General features: G+C 55.1%; 1 protein-coding gene across 2 annotated transcripts in view; it reads left to right on the forward strand.

Annotated features, from left to right (window-relative positions):
• The window catches only part of LOC140398988 (microphthalmia-associated transcription factor-like), an 89,793-nt gene extending 73,390 nt beyond the window's left edge, over positions 1-16,403 (forward strand). For both annotated transcript variants that reach the window (XM_072488018.1, XM_072488017.1), the window contains 2 exons: positions 13,400-13,547; positions 14,184-16,403. In XM_072488018.1, coding sequence (XP_072344119.1) covers positions 13,400-13,547; positions 14,184-14,579 — 544 coding nt within the window. In that variant the 3' untranslated portion in view covers positions 14,580-16,403. The remainder of the gene's footprint in view (positions 1-13,399; positions 13,548-14,183) is intronic.
• Positions 16,404-16,820: the final 417 nt, after the last annotated feature.

Genomic DNA, 16,820 nt, shown 5'->3' on the forward strand with positions numbered 1-16,820 from the left:
ACGGTGTTAGATACAGAGTAAAGCTGCCTCTGCACTGTCCCCATCAAACACTCCCAGGACAGGTACAGCACGGTGTTAGATACAGAGTAAAGCTGCCTCTGCACTGTCCCCATCAAACACTCCCAGGACAGGTACAGCACAGGGTTAGATACAGAGTAAAGCTGCCGCTGCACTGTCCCCATCAAACACTCCCAGGACAGGAACAGCACAGGGTTAGATACAGAGTAAAGCTCCCTCTACGCTGCCCTCATCAAACACTCCCAGAACGGGTACAGCACGGGGTTAGATACAGAGTAAAGCACCCTCTACACTGTCCCCATCTAACACTCCCAGGACAGATACTGCACGGAGTTAGATACAGAGTAAAGCTCCCTCTACACTGTCCCCATCAAACACTCCCAGGACAGGAACAGCACAGGGTTAGATCCAGAGTAAAGCTCCCTCTACGCTGCCCTTATCAAACACTCCCAGAACGGGTACAGCACGGATTTAGATACAGAGTAAAGCACCTTCTACACTGTCCCCATCAAACACACCCGGGACAGGTACAGCACGGGGTTAGATACAGAGTAAAGCACCCTTTACACTGTCCCCATTAAACACTCACAGGACAGTTACAGCACGGGGTTTGATACAGAGTAACGCTCCCTCGACACTGTCCCCATCAGACACTCCCAGGACAGGTACAGCACGGGGTTAGATACAGAGTAAAGCTCCCTCTACACTGTCCCCATCAAACACACCCGGGACAGGTACAGCACGGGGTTAGATACAGAGTAAAGCACCCATTACACTGTCCCCATTAAACACTCCCAGGACAGTTACAGCATGGGGTTGGATACAGAGTAAAGCTCCCTCGACACTGTCGCCATCAAACACTCCCGGGACAGGTACAGCACGGGGTTAGATACAGAGTAAAGCTCCCTCGACACTGTCCCCATCAAACACTCCCAGGAAACATACAGCACGGGGCTAGATACAGAGTAAAGCACCCTTTAAACTGTCCCCATGAAACACTCCCAGGACAGTTACAGCACGGGGTTAGATACAGAGTAAAGCTCCCTCGACACTGTCCCCATCAAATACTCTCAGGACAGGTACAGCACGGGTTTAGAGACAGAGTAAAGCTCCCTCCACACTGTCCCCATCAAACACTCCCGGGACAGGTACAGCACGGGGTTAGATACAGAGTAGAGCTCCCTCGACACTGTCCCCATCAAACATTCCCAGGACAGGTACAGCACGGGGTTAGATACAGAGTAAAGCTCCCTCTACACTGTTCGCACCAAACACTCTCAGGACAGGTACAGCACGGGTTTAGATACAGAGTAAAGCTCCCTCCAGACTGTCCCCATCAAACAATCCCGGGACAGATACAGCACGGGTTTAGATACAGAGTAAAGCTCCCCCTACACTGTCCCCATCAAACACTCCCAGGACAGGTACAGCACGGGGTTAGATACAGAGTAAAGCTCCCTCTACACTGTCCCCATTAAACACTCCCAGGACAGGGACAGCACGGGGTTAGATACAGAGTAAAGTTCCCTCTACACTGTCCCCATCAAACACTCCCAGGACAGTTACAGCACGGGGTTAGATACAGAGTGAAGCTCCCTCCACACTGTCCCCATCAAACACTCCCGGGACAGGTACAGCACGGGGTTAGATACAGAGTAAAGCTCCCTCAATACTGTCCCCATCAAACACTGCCAGGAAACATACAGCACGGGGTTAGATACAGAGTAAAGCACCCTTTACACTGTCCCCATTAAACACTCCCAGGACAGTTACAGGATGGGGTTAGATACAGAGTAAAGCTCCCTCGACACTGTCCCCATCAAACACTCTCAGGACAGTTACAGCACGGGTTTAGATACAGAGTAAAGCTTCCTCCACACTGTCCCCATCAAACACTCCCAGGACAGGTACAGCACGGGGTTAGATACAGAGTAAAGCTACCTCTACACTGTCCCCACCAAACACTCTCAGGACAGGTACAGCACGGGTTTAGATACAGAGTAAAGCTCCCTCCAGACTGTCCCCATCAAACAATCCCGGGACAGATACAGCATGGGTTTAGATACAGAGTAAAGCTCCCTCCACACTGTCCCCATCAAACACTCCCGGGACAGGTACAGCACGGGGTTAGATACAGAGTAAAGCTCCCTCGACACTGTCCCCATCAAACACTCCCAGGACACATACAGCACGGGGTTAGATACAGAGTAAAGCTCCCTCGACACTGTCCCCATCAAACACTCCCAGGAAACATACAGCACGGGGCTAGATACAGAGTCAAGCACCCTTTACACTGTCCCCATTAAACACTCCCAGGACAGTTACAGCACGGGGTTAGATACAGAGTAAAGCTCCCTCTACACTCTCCCCATCAAACACTCTCAGGACAGGTACAGCACGGGTTTAGATACAGAGTAAATCTCCCTCCACCCTGTCCCCATCAAACACTCCCGGGACAGGTACAGCACGGGGTTAGATACAGAGTAAAGCTCCCTCAATACTGTCCCCATCAAACACTCCCAGGAAACATACAGCACGGGGTTAGATACAGAGTAAAGCACCCTTTACACTGTCCCCATTAAACACTCCCAGGACAGTTACAGCATGGGGTTAGATACAGAGTAAAGCTCCCTCGACACTGTCCCCATCAAACACTCTCAGGACAGTTACAGCACGGGTTTAGATACAGAGTAAAGCTTCCTCCACACTGTCCCCATCAAACACTCCCAGGACAGGTACAGCACGGGGTTAGATACAGAGTAAAGCTCCCTCGACACTGTCCCCACCAAACACTCTCAGGACAGGTACAGCACGGGTTTAGATGCAGAGTAAAGCTCCCTCCAGACTGTCCCCATCAAACACTCCCGGGACAGGTACAGCACGGGGTTAGATACAGAGTAAAACTCCCTCGACACTGTCCCCATCAAACACTCCCAGGAAACATCCAGCACGGGGCTAGATACAGAGTCAAGCACCCTTTACACTGTCCCCATTAAACACTCCCAGGATAGTTACAGCACGGGGTTAGATACAGAGTAAAGCTCCCTCTACACTCTCCCCATCAAACACTCTCAGGACAGGTACAGCACGGGTTTAGATACAGAGTAAATCTCCCTCCACCCTGTCCCCATCAAACACTCCCGGGACAGGTACAGCACGGGGTTAGATACAGAGTAAAGCTCCCTCAATACTGTCCCCATCAAACACTCCCAGGAAACATACAGCACGGGGTTAGATACAGAGTAAAGCACCCTTTACACTGTCCCCATTAAACACTCCCGGGACAGGTACAGCACGGGGTTAGATACAGAGTAAAGCTCCCTCGACACTGTCCCCATCAAACACACCCGGGACAGGTACATCACGGGGTTAGATACAGGGTAAAGCTCCCTCTACACTGTTCCCATCAAACACTCCCAGGACAGTTACAGCACGGGGTTAGATACAGAGTAAGGCTCCCTCCACACTGTCCCCATCAAACACTCCCGGGACAGGTACAGCACGGGGTTAGATACAGAGTAAAGCTCCCTCAACACTGTCCCTATCAAACACTCCCAGGAAACATACAGCACGGGGATAGATACAGAGTAAAGCACCCTTTACACTGTCCCCATTAAACACTCCCAGAACAGTGACAGCACGGGGTTAGATACAGAGTAAAGCGCCCTCTACACTCTCCCCATCAAACACTCCCAGGAGAATTACAGCACGGGGTTAGATACAGAGTAAAGCTCCCTCTACACTGTCCCCATCAAACACACCCGGGACAGGTACAGCACGGGGTTAGATACAGAGTAAAGCACCCTTTACACTGTCCCCATTAAACACTCCCAGGACAGTTACAGCATGGGGTTGGATACAGAGTAAAGCTCCCTCGACACTGTCCCCATCAAACACTCCCAGGACAGGTACAGCACGGGTTTAGATACAGAGTAAATCTCCCTCCACACTGTCCCCATCAAACACTTCCGGGACAGGTACAGCACGGGGTTAGATACAGAGTAAAGCTCCCTCGACACTGTCCCCATCAAACACTCCCAGGAAACATACAGCACGGGTCTAGATACAGAGTAAAGCGTCCTTTACACTGGCCCCATTAAACACTCTCAGGACAGGTACAGCACGGTTTAGATACAGAGTAAAGCTCCCTCCACACTGTCCCCATCAAACACACCCGGGACAGGTACAGCACGGGTTTAGATACAGAGTAGTGCTCCCTCGACACTGTCCCCATCAAACACTCCCAGGACACATACAGCACGGTGTTAGATACAGAGTAAAGCTGCCTCTGCACTGTCCCCATCAAACACTCCCAGGACAGGTACAGCACGGTGTTAGATACAGAGTAAAGCTGCCTCTGCACTGTCCCCATCAAACACTCCCAGGACAGGTACAGCACAGGGTTAGATACAGAGTAAAGCTGCCGCTGCACTGTCCCCATCAAACACTCCCAGGACAGGAACAGCACAGGGTTAGATACAGAGTAAAGCTCCCTCTACGCTGCCCTCATCAAACACTCCCAGAACGGGTACAGCACGGGGTTAGATACAGAGTAAAGCACCCTCTACACTGTCCCCATCTAACACTCCCAGGACAGATACTGCACGGAGTTAGATACAGAGTAAAGCTCCCTCTACACTGTCCCCATCAAACACTCCCAGGACAGGAACAGCACAGGGTTAGATACAGAGTAAAGCTCCCTCTACGCTGCCCTCATCAAACACTCCCAGAACGGGTACAGCACGGATTTAGATACAGAGTAAAGCACCTTCTACACTGTCCCCATCAAACACACCCGGGACAGGTACAGCACGGGGTTAGATACAGAGTAAAGCACCCTTTACACTGTCCCCATTAAACACTCCCAGGACAGTTACAGCACGGGGTTTGATACAGAGTAACGCTCCCTCGACACTGTCCCCATCAAACACTCCCAGGACAGGTACAGCACGGGGTTAGATACAGAGTAAAGCTCCCTCTACACTGTCCCCATCAAACACACCCGGGACAGGTACAGCACGGGGTTAGATACAGAGTAAAGCTCCCTCTACACTCTCCCCATCAAACACTCTCAGGACAGGTACAGCACGGGTTTAGATACAGAGTAAATCTCCCTCCACCCTGTCCCCATCAAACACTCCCGGGACAGGTACAGCACGGGGTTAGATACAGAGTAAAGCTCCCTCAATACTGTCCCCATCAAACACTCCCAGGAAACATACAGCACGGGGTTAGATACAGAGTAAAGCACCCTTTGCACTGTCCCCATTAAACACTCCCAGGACAGTTACAGCATGGGGTTAGATACAGAGTAAAGCTCCCTCGACACTGTCCCCATCAAACACTCTCAGGACAGTTACAGCACGGGGTTAGATACAGAGTAAAGCTCCCTCGACACTGTCCCCATCAAACACTCCCAGGAAACATACAGCACGGGGCTAGATACAGAGTAAAGCACCCTTTACACTGGCCCCATTAAACACTCTCAGGACAGGTACAGCACGGTTTAGATACAGAGTAAAGCTCCCTCCACACTGTCCCCATCAAACACACCCGGGACAGGTACAGCACGGGGTTAGATACAGAGTAAAACTCCCTCTACAATGTCCCTATCAAACACTCCCAGGAAACATACAGCACGGGGATAGATACAGAGTAAAGCACCCTTTACACTGTCCCCATTAAACACTCCCAGAACAGTGACAGCACGGGGTTAGATACAGAGTAAAGCGCCCTCTACACTCTCCCCATCAAACACTCCCAGGAGAATTACAGCACGGGGTTAGATACAGAGTAAAGCTCCCTCTACACTGTCCCCATCAAACACACCCGGGACAGGTACAGCACGGGGTTAGATACAGAGTAAAGCACCCTTTACACTGTCCCCATTAAACACTCCCAGGACAGTTACAGCATGGGGTTGGATACAGAGTAAAGCTCCCTCGACACTGTCCCCATCAAACACTCCCAGGACAGTTACAGCACGGGTTTAGATACAGAGTAAATCTCCCTCCACACTGTCCCCATCAAACACTTCCGGGACAGGTACAGCACGGGGTTAGATACAGAGTAAAGCTCCCTCGACACTGTCCCCATCAAACACTCCCAGGAAACATACAGCACGTGGCTAGATACAGAGTAAAGCACCCTTTACACTGGCCCCATTAAACACTCTCAGGACAGGTACAGCACGGTTTAGATACAGAGTAAAGCTCCCTCCACACTGTCCCCATCAAACACACCCGGGACAGGTACAGCACGGGTTTAGCCAGGGTCCTCCTCTCTCACTCTCCTCTCAGTGCTGCTGTCTGCCTGAGCCAGGATCCTCCTCTCTCACTCTCCTCTCGGTGCTGCTGTCTGCGTGAGCTGGGATCCTCCTCTCTCACTCTCCTCTCGGTGCTGCTGTCTGTCTGAGCCGGGATCCTCCTCTCTCACTCTCCTCTCGGTGCTGCTGTCTGCCTTAACCGGGATCCTCCTCTCTCACTCTCCTCTCTGTGCTGCTGTCTGTGTGAGCCAGGGTCCTCCTCTCTCACTCTCCTCTCGGTGCTGCTGTCTGCCTGAGCCAGGATCCTCCTCTCTCCCTCTCCTCTCGGTGCTGCTGTCTGTCTGAGCCGGGGTCCTCCTCTCTCACTCTCCTCTCTGTGCTGCTGTCTGCCTTAACCGGGGTCCTCCTCTCTCACTCTCCTCTCGGTGCTGCTGTCTGCCTTAACCGGAATCCTCCTCTCTCACTCTCCTCTCGGTGCTGCTGTCTGTGTGAGCCGGGGTCCTCCTCTCTCACTCTCCTCTCGGTGCTGCTGTCTGCCTTAACCGGGGTCCTCCTCTCTCACTCTCCTCTCGGTGCTGCTGTCTGTCTGAGCCGGGGTCCTCCTCTCTCACTCTCCTCTCGGTGCTGCTGTCTGTCTGAGCCGGGGTCCTCCTCTCTCACTCTCCTCTCGGTGCTGCTGTCTGTCTGAGCCGGGGTCCTCCTCTCTCACTCTCCTCTCGGTGCTGCTGTCTGTCTGAGCCGGGATCCTCTCACTCTCCTCTCGGTGCTGCTGTCTGTCTGAGCCGGGGTCCTCCTCTCTCACTCTCCTCTCGATGCTGCTGTCTGTCTGAGCCGGGATCCTCTCACTCTCCTCTCGGTGCTGCTGTCTGTCTGAGCCAGGGTCCTCCTCTCTCCCTCTCCTCTCGATACAGTTGCCTCCCTGAGCCCGCGTCCTCCTCTCTCACTCTCCTCTCAGTGCTGCTGTCTGCGTGAGCCGGGGACCTCCTCTCTCACTCTCCTCTCTGTGCTGCTGTCTGTGTGAGCCGGGGTCCTCCTCTCTCACTCTCCTCTCGGTGCTGCTGTCTGTCTGAGCCGGGATCCTCTCACTCTCCTCTCGGTGCTGCTGTCTGTCTGAGCCGGAATCCTCCTCTCTCACTCTCCTCTCAGTGCTGCTGTCTGCGTGAGCCGGGGACCTCCTCTCTCACTCTCCTCTCTGTGCTGCTGTCTGTGTGAGCCGGGATCCTCCTCTCTCACTCTCCTCTCGATGCTGCTGTCTGTGTGAGCCGGGGTCCTCCTCTCTCACTCTCCTCTCGGTGCTGCTGTCTGTGTGAGCTGGGGTCCTCCTCTCTCACTCTCCTCTCTGTGCTGCTGTCTGTCTGAGCCGGGGTCCTCCTCTCTCACTCTCCTCTCGGTGCTGCTGTCTGTCTGAGCCGGGGTCCTCCTCTCTCACTCTCATCTCGGTGCTGCTGTCTGTCTGAGCCAGGGTCCTCCTCTCTCACTCTCCTCTCGGTGCTGCTGTCTGTCTGAGCCGGGGTCCTCCTCTCTCACTCTCCTCTCGATGCTGCTGTCTGTCTGAGCCGGGGTCCTCCTCTCTCACTCTCCTCTCGGTGCTGCTGTCTGTCTGAACCGGGGTCCTCTCTCTCACTCTCCTCTCGGTGCTGCTGTCTGTCTGAGCCGGGGTCCTCCTCTCTCACTCTCCTCTCGATGCTGCTGTCTGTGTGAGCCGGGGTCCTCCTCTCTCACTCTCCTCTCGGTGCTGCTGTCTATGTGAGCCGGGGTCCTCATCTCTCACTCTCCTCTCGGTGCTGCTGTCTGTCTGAGCCGGGGTCCTCCTCTCTCACTCTCCTCTCGGTGCTGCTGTCTGTCTGAGCCGGGATCCTCTCACTCTCCTCTCGGTGCTGCTGTCTGTCTGAGCCGGGGTCCTCCTCTCTCACTCTCCTCTCGATGCTGCTGTCTGTCTGAGCCGGGATCCTCTCACTCTCCTCTCGGTGCTGCTGTCTGTCTGAGCCAGGGTCCTCCTCTCTCCCTCTCCTCTCGATACAGTTGCCTCCCTGAGCCCGCGTCCTCCTCTCTCACTCTCCTCTCAGTGCTGCTGTCTGCGTGAGCCGGGGACCTCCTCTCTCACTCTCCTCTCTGTGCTGCTGTCTGTGTGAGCCGGGGTCCTCCTCTCTCACTCTCCTCTCGGTGCTGCTGTCTGTCTGAGCCGGGATCCTCTCACTCTCCTCTCGGTGCTGCTGTCTGTCTGAGCCGGAATCCTCCTCTCTCACTCTCCTCTCGGTGCTGCTGTCTGTCTGAGCCAGGATCCTCCTCTCTCACTCTCCTCTCGGTGCTGCTGTCTGTCTGAGCCGGGGTCCTCCTCTCTCACTCTCCTCTCTGTGCTGCTGTCTGTCTGAGCCGGGGTCCTCCTCTCTCACTCTCCTCTCGATGCTGCTGTCTGTCTGAGCCGGGGTCCTCCTCTCTCACTCTCCTCTCGGTGCTGCTGTCTGTGTGAGCCGGGGTCCTCCTCTCTCACTCTCCTCTCGGTGCTGCTGTCTGTCTGAGCCAGGATCCTCCTCTCTCACTCTCCTCTCGGTGCTGCTGTCTGTGTGAGCCGGGGTCCTCCTCTCTCACTCTCCTCTCGGTGCTGCTGTCTGTCTGAGCCGGGGTCCTCCTCTCTCACTCTCCTCTCGGTGCTGCTGTCTGTGTGAGCCAGGGTCCTCCTCTCTCACTCTCCCCTCGGTGCTGCTGTCTGTCTGAGCCGGGGTCCTCCTCTCTCACTCTCCTCTCGGTGCTGCTGTCTGTCTGAGCCCGCGTCCTCCTCTCTCACTCTCCTCTCGGTGCTGCTGTCTGTCTGAGCCAGGATCCTCCTCTCTCACTCTCCTCTCGGTGCTGCTGTCTGTGTGAGCCGGGGTCCTCCTCTCTCACTCTCCTCTCGGTGCTGCTGTCTCCCTGAGCCAGGATCCTCCTCTCTCACTCTCCTCTCGGTGCTGCTGTCTGTCTGAGCCAGGATCCTCCTCTCTCACTCTCCTCTCGGTGCTGCTGTCTCCCTGAGCCAGGATCCTCCTCTCTCACTCTCCTCTCGGTGCTGCTGTCTGTCTGAGCCAGGATCCTCCTCTCTCACTCTCCTCTCGGTGCTGCTGTCTGTGTGAGCCGGGGTCCTCCTCTCTCACTCTCCTCTCGGTGCTGCTGTCTGTGTGAGCCGGGGTCCTCCTCTCTCACTCTCCTCTCGGTGCTGCTGTCTCCCTGAGCCAGGATCCTCCTCTCTCACTCTCCTCTCGGTGCTGCTGTCTGTCTGAGCCGGGGTCCTCCTCTCTCCCTCTCCTCTCGTTGCTGCTGTCTGTCTGAGCCGGGGTCCTCCTCTCTCACTCTCCTCTCGGTGCTGCTGTCTGTGTGAGCCGGGGTCCTCCTCTCTCACTCTCCTCTCGGTGCTGCTGTCTGCCTTAACCGGAATCCTCCTCTCTCACTCTCCTCTCGGTGCTGCTGTCTGTGTGAGCCGGGGTCCTCCTCTCTCACTCTCCTCTCGGTGCTGCTGTCTGTCTGAGCCGGGGTCCTCCTCTCTCACTCTCCTCTCGGTACAGTTGCCTCCCTGAGCCCGCGTCCTCCTCTCTCACTCTCCTCTCGGTGCTGCTGTCTGTCTGAGCCAGGATCCTCCTCTCTCACTCTCCTCTCGGTGCAGTTGCCTCCCTGAGCCCGCGTCCTCCTCTCTCACTCTCCTCTCGGTGCTGCTGTCTGCGTGAGCCGGGGTCCTCCTCTCTCACTCTCCTCTCGGTGCTGCTGTCTGTGTGAGCCGGGGTCCTCCTCTCTCACTCTCCTCTCGGTGCTGCTGTCTGTCTGAGCCAGGGTCCTCCTCTCTCACTCTCCTCTCGGTGCTGCTGTCTGTCTGAGCCAGGGTCCTCCTCTCTCCCTCTCCTCTCGGTGCTGCTGTCTGTGTGAGCCGGGGTCCTCATCTCTCACTCTCCTCTCGGTGCTGCTGTCTGCCAAAGCCCGCGTCCTCCTCTCTCACTCTCCTCTCGGTGCTGCTGTCTGTCTGAGCCGGGGTCCTCCTCTCTCACTCTCCTCTCTGTGCTGCTGTCTGTCTGAGCCGGGGTCCTCCTCTCTCACTCTCCTCTCGGTGCTGCTGTCTGTCTGAGCCGGGGTCCTCCTCTCTCACTCTCCTCTCTGTGCTGCTGTCTGTCTGAGCCGGGGTCCTCCTCTCTCACTCTCCTCTCGATGCTGCTGTCTGTCTGAGCCGGGGTCCTCCTCTCTCACTCTCATCTCGGTGCTGCTGTCTGTCTGAGCCGGGGTCCTCCTCTCTCACTCTCCTCTCGGTGCTGCTGTCTGTCTGAGCCGGGGTCCTCCTCTCTCACTCTCATCTCGGTGCTGCTGTCTGTCTGAGCCGGGGTCCTCCTCTCTCACTCTCCTCTCGGTGCTGCTGTCTGTGTGAGCCGGGGTCCTCCTCTCTCACTCTCCTCTCGGTGCTGCTGTCTGTCTGAGCCAGGATCCTCCTCTCTCACTCTCCTCTCGGTGCTGCTGTCTGCGTGAGCCGGGGACCTCCTCTCTCACTCTCCTCTCTGTGCTGCTGTCTGTCTGAGCCGGGGTCCTCCTCTCTCACTCTCCTCTCGGTGCTGCTGTCTGTGTGAGCTGGGGTCCTCCTCTCTCACTCTCCTCTCGGTGCTGCTGTCTGTGTGAGCCGGGGTCCTCCTCTCTCACTCTCCTCTCGATGCTGCTGTCTGTGTGAGCCAGGGTCCTCCTCTCTCACTCTCCTCTCGGTGCTGCTGTCTGTCTGAGCCGGGGTCCTCCTCTCTCACTCTCCTCTCGGTGCTGCTGTCTGTCTGAGCCGGGGTCCTCCTCTCTCACTCTCCTCTCGGTGCTGCTGTCTGTCTGAGCCGGGGTCCTCCTCTCTCACTCTCCTCTCGGTGCTGCTGTCTGCCTGAGCCGGGATCCTCCTCTCTCACTCTCCTCTCGGTGCTGCTGTCTGTCTGAGCCCGCGTCCTCCTCTCTCACTCTCCTCTCGGTGCTGCTGTCTGTCTGAGCCGGGGTCCTCCTCTCTCACTCTCCTCTCGGTGCTGCTGTCTGTGTGAGCCGGGGTCCTCCTCTCTCCCTCTCCTCTCGGTGCTGCTGTCTGCCTGAGCCCACGTCCTCCTCTCTCACTCTCCTCTCGGTGCTGCTGTCTGTCTGAGCTGGGCTCCTCCTCTCTCACTCTCCTCTCGGTGCTGCTGTCTGTCTGAGCCGGGATCCTCCTCTCTCACTCTCCTCTCGGTGCTGCTGTCTGCCTTAACCGGGGTCCTCCTCTCTCACTCTCCTCTCGGTGCTGCTGTCTGTCTGAGCCGGGGTCCTCCTCTCTCACTCTCCTCTCGGTGCTGCTGTCTGTCTGAGCTGGGCTCCTCCTCTCTCACTCTCCTCTCGGTGCTGCTGTCTGTCTGAGCCGGGATCCTCCTCTCTCACTCTCCTCTCGGTGCTGCTGTCTGCCTTAACCGGGGTCCTCCTCTCTCACTCTCCTCTCGGTGCTGCTGTCTGTCTGAGCCGGGGTCCTCCTCTCTCACTCTCCTCTCGGTGCTGCTGTCTGTGTGAGCCGGGATCTTCCTCTCTCACTCTCCTCTCGGTGCTGCTGTCTGTGTGAGCCGGGGTCCTCCTCTCTCACTCTCCTCTCGGTGCTGCTGTCTGAGCCAGGGTCCTCCTCTCTCACTCTCCTCTCGGTGCTGCTGTCTGCCTGAGCTGGGATCCTCTCTCACTCTCCTCTCGGTGCTGCTGTCTGCCTTAACCGGGGTCCTCCTCTCTCACTCTCCTCTCTGTGCTGCTGTCTGTGTGAGCCAGGGTCCTCCTCTCTCACTCTCCTCTCGGTGCTGCTGTCTGTCTGAGCCAGGATCCTCCTCTCTCCCTCTCCTCTCGGTGCTGCTGTCTGCCTGAGCTGGGATCCTCTCTCACTCTCCTCTCGGTACTGCTGTCTGCCTTAACCGGGGTCCTCCTCTCTCACTCTCCTCTCGGTGCTGCTGTCTGTGTGAGCCAGGATCCTCCTCTCTCACTCTCCTCTCGCTGCTGCTGTCTGCCGGAGCTGGGGTCCTCCTCTCTCACTCTCCTCTCGGTGCTGCTGTCTGCCTGAGCTGGGATCCTCTCTCACTCTCTTCTCGGTGCTGCTGTCTGCCTTAACCGGGGTCCTCCTCTCTCACTCTCCTCTCGATGCAGTTGCCTCCCTGAGCCCGCGTCCTCTTCTCTCACTCTCCTCTCAGTGCTGCTGTCTGCCTGAGCCGGGATCCTCCTCTCTCACTTTCCTCTCGGTGCTGCTGACTGCTTTCCCCACGTTCCTGCTTTCGTACTCTACTCTGGGTGCTGATCACTGCCTGTCACTGCAACCTCCTCTCAAACTCTCTTCTCGGCTGCCTTCTGCCTGTCTCAGGACCCTCTTGCACTCTCCACTAGATGATGCTGACTCCCTGTCATAGTGTCCTCCTCTTGATGCTGCTGATTGCCAGTATCCTCCCATCGCATGCCCCTCTAGATGCTGACTGCCTGTCCTTGGGTCCTTCCCATGCACTCTTCTGTACGTGCTGCTGTGCCTGTCCCCTGGTCCTCCCCTTGCACACTCCTGTAGCTCCTGCTGACTGCCTGTCCTAGGATGTTCCCTTGCACTCTCCCCTCGCACTCTCCCCTCGCACTCTCCCCTCGGTGCTGCTAACCGTCTGTCCCAGGGTCCTCCCCTCACACTCTTCACTAGATGCTGCCGACTGCCTTTCCCATCGTCCACTCCTCGCGTTCTCCTGTAGATGTTGCTGATTGCGAATCCTAGGGCCCGACCCTCGCACTCTCCAATAGATGCTGCTGTCTACCTTTCCTGGGGTCCTCCCCTCGCACTCTCCTGTAGTTGCTGCTGACTTCTATCCCAGGGTCCTCCCCTTGCACTATCTAGATGCTGCTGACTGCCTTTCGCAGGGTGCTCCCCTCACACACTCCTCTAGATGTTGCTGACTGTCTGTCCCAGGGTCCTCCCCTTACACTTACCTCTTGCACTTCTGGGACAGGTACTGCTCTATCCAAGTTGGGCTGAAAGAGCCTCATTCATGTTGTCACGACTGGGGACTGGACTTCCCTCAACACTTCCACTCTGTCTGGGTATTTTTGTGGAGTCTGATCTCGCCACCGGATGTGAGCTTCTTGCTGACCTGCTGTTTCTTCCTTTCCCAGTGAAGCTCGCTGGAATAAGGGCACAATATTAAAGGCATCTGTGGACTATATTCGGAAGCTGCAGAAGGAGAGCAACCGTTCGAAGGAGCTTGAAGTCCGGCAGAAGAAATTGGAGCATGCGAACCAGAACTTGCTGCTGCGGATACAGGTGTGAACCCGTAGTCCCGATTCCAGGATCCGTGCAGAGTGCCCCCTTCACATTACTGCCTCTGGCTGGGGGGACTGGCAACTTTCTCTGTGCCTGCGTTTACTCTTCCACTTGCCTCGATGAGTGTCAGAAACCCAAAGACATCCAAGGCAAAGTCCTCTTGATTGGCACCCCATTCAGCGCCAAAAGTGTTAACTCGCTCCACCGCAGTGGCGGCCGTGTGTCCCAAGGTGCAGTGCAGGAACTCACCAAGGCTGCTCAGGCAGCACCTTCCAAACCCACAACCACTGCCATCTAGATGGACAAGGGCAGCAGACACCTGGGAACTCCACCACCTGGAAGTTCCCGTATATTGCTGTTTCTTCGCTGTCACAGGGTCAGAATCCTCTCGGGGGCAATTAGGAATGGGCATTAAATGCTGGCTGACTCAGTAATGCCCACATCTCCTGAGAGAAGGAAATAATTTAGACGTTTTCAGCACATGACCTGAAACTGTTCTTTCATTATCTGCTTGATTGGCCAATAGAGAAACTGTTTGTGTGCCCTCCACACCTCGCTGTCTCAGGAAGTGCTCTGTCTATTTCTCTGCAGTTGTGGCACAGGTAGTAATCATTTCCTTTTTCACCTTCTTGGCAGGAATTGGAGATCCAGGCCCGGGTTCACGGTCTGTCGCTGAGCTCTCCCTCGGGCCTCAACACTGCCCAGCTCGCTGCCCAGGTCATCAAACAGGAGTCCCAACCCAGCCAGCATGGCGGTGAATGCTTGCAGCTTCCCAGCCTCACCCAAGCAGCAGGTCCCAGCTTTGGCCTCGGCCTTGACCTGGGGTTGCTTGACCAGCCACTCGCCTTTGACTCCATGAGCGACTTCCCCTTCCCCTTGAAGCTGGATTCTGGCCTCGGGGACGTCCTGATGGACGACTCGCTGTCTCCTGTGGCAGCCGCTGACCCATTACTCTCCTCAGTCTCACCTGGTGCGTCAAAGGGCAGCAGCCGTCGCAGCAGTTTTAGCATGGAGGAGGAGCTGGGATGTTAACGAGATCTCCCACTGGCCTTACAGAACATGGTGCAGAACCCTTGAGAAACATCCGGACGCGTGAATAACCTAGAAACTTCCAGACATGTCAAAAAACATCGAGAAACTTCCAGACACGCCAGTAACCCTCTGGAAACTTCCAGACACGTCAGTAACCCTCTGGAAACTTCCAGACACGTCAGCAACCCTCTGGAAACTTCCAGACATGTCAAAAAACATCTAGAAACTTCCAGACACGTCAGTAACCCTCTGGAAACTTCCAGACACGTCAGTAACCCTCTGGAAACTTCCAGACATGTCAAAAAACATCTAGAAACTTCCAGACACGTCAGTAACCCTCTGGAAACTTCCAGACACGTCAGTAACCCTCTGGAAACTTCCAGACATGTCAAAAAACATCTAGAAACTTCCAGACACGTCAGTAACCCTCTGGAAACTTCCAGACACGTCAGTAACCCTCTGGAAACTTCCAGACACGTCAGCAACCCTCTGGAAACTTCCAGACACACCAGTAACCCTCTGGAAACTTCCAGACACACCAGTAACCCTCTGGAAACTTATCGAGCCATTGACCGTTCAATTAAAAAAAAAATCAATGTTTTTATTTTGTTTTTTAAGTTCTAATTTTTTTAGGTTTTTTTTCTTAATTTTTATTTGAATGGACTTGAATGTGTGGACAGGCGGTCAGCCGTACCCGAAATTAAACAAACCGAGGATCTCGTTAAGAGGATCCCCAGTGTGTGTCAAAGGGAAGGCTTCTTTGATTATTAATATAATTTTAAGGTGTTAGGGGAGGGTAGAGTGATGGTGGAAGGGTGATTCTGTACTGATGCCATTGCTACGGTCACCCTCACTGTTTCCACGCTGATGGCTGCCTGGCTCTCTCTCGACCCTGCAACTTGCCAGCTGCCCACATCCCTCATCACCCATCCTGAAGCAGAAAGGCCGAGGGTGCGATGTTAGCTGACCTCTTCTAACCCCCACCCACCCCAAGCTCCTTGACGTAGCTGCTCCTTGACGTAGCTGACCCTTGCTCCTTATCCGGGGCTGTGCTTTCTCTTAAAGTCATTAATTAGAATGTAAGGATTAGGCCATTCAGCCCTTCGAGTCTACACCACCATTCAGTAAGGACGTGGCCTGTGGTCCCAACCCTACTTTCCTGTTGCCTCTGCCTCCATAACCTTTGACTCCTTTGTTGATCAGAAATATGTCAAAGTCCACCTTGAATGTATTCAACTTCGAAGCTCCCACTGCTCACTGGGGGAGAGCATTCTAAACACTAACTGACCCTCTGAGAGATGGAATTCCTCTTCTGCGTTTTGATTGGAGATGTGAAACTGAGGCCGGTTCCATATTTCTCCACAAAGGGAAACATCCTATCAGCATCTAACCTGTCAAGCCCCCCCCCCCCCCCCCCCCAGAGAATGTCGTATGATTCAATAAGATCATCTCCCATTCTATATTCCAATGGGTGGAGGCTCAAGCTATTCCTCAGACCAACCCTTCATGCAGGGGGTCATCTGAATGACCCCTGTCCGAGCTGCTTCTAATTAAAAGGAAGGAAGATTAAAATTGGGATTGGCACCTTTGAGAAGGAGCAGAGGGGAAACTGGGCGACCCTCTCCCTATCCACATTCCAGTGTTCAGGAAATAAAAAGGGCCAATGGACTGCAGCTATTCCAGTGTGGGGGATGTAGGATTAGGCAGTGACAGAGCGAAATAAAATAATGCTACTTTTTTAAGCAAAGAATCATGTTAACGTCTGAATACAACAGTTACTCCGGCAAGAGATCTGTACAATAAACTTTTATACTCTGAATGTAACCTGTAGTCTTGCTCATCCTTTGTGCCTCCTGGTCCTCATTTTACCCGCTCTTCAAGGTGGTGCTCGCACACCACGAGGACGTGTTCACCCACCACAGGACCTCTTTCCGTGTCCCGGCCCTCACCTCCCCACCCAACTCCTCCCATTTACGCTTGCTCTCCTCCACAGGAGCACCCTCCCTTCCATCAACTCACTGGAGATGTCCGACACCCTTCAACCCCCAATATCATCCTCCGACAACAGCTTGTCTTGCAACACCGGAGACGGCAGCCCCATGAAGGACGACACCTCCTCACGAAGTCCCTCACCCGCAAGTATCTGAAACCATTCCCTTTGGGCAGTTCATACGTTTGCTCCAACTCCTCCAGACCTGCAAAACTCCCTCCTATAAACAAGTCCCTAAAGTACTCCCCACC

Source organism: Scyliorhinus torazame, chromosome 22, assembly GCF_047496885.1.
Source record: "Scyliorhinus torazame isolate Kashiwa2021f chromosome 22, sScyTor2.1, whole genome shotgun sequence".
Taxonomy (NCBI): Eukaryota; Metazoa; Chordata; class Chondrichthyes; order Carcharhiniformes; family Scyliorhinidae; genus Scyliorhinus; species Scyliorhinus torazame.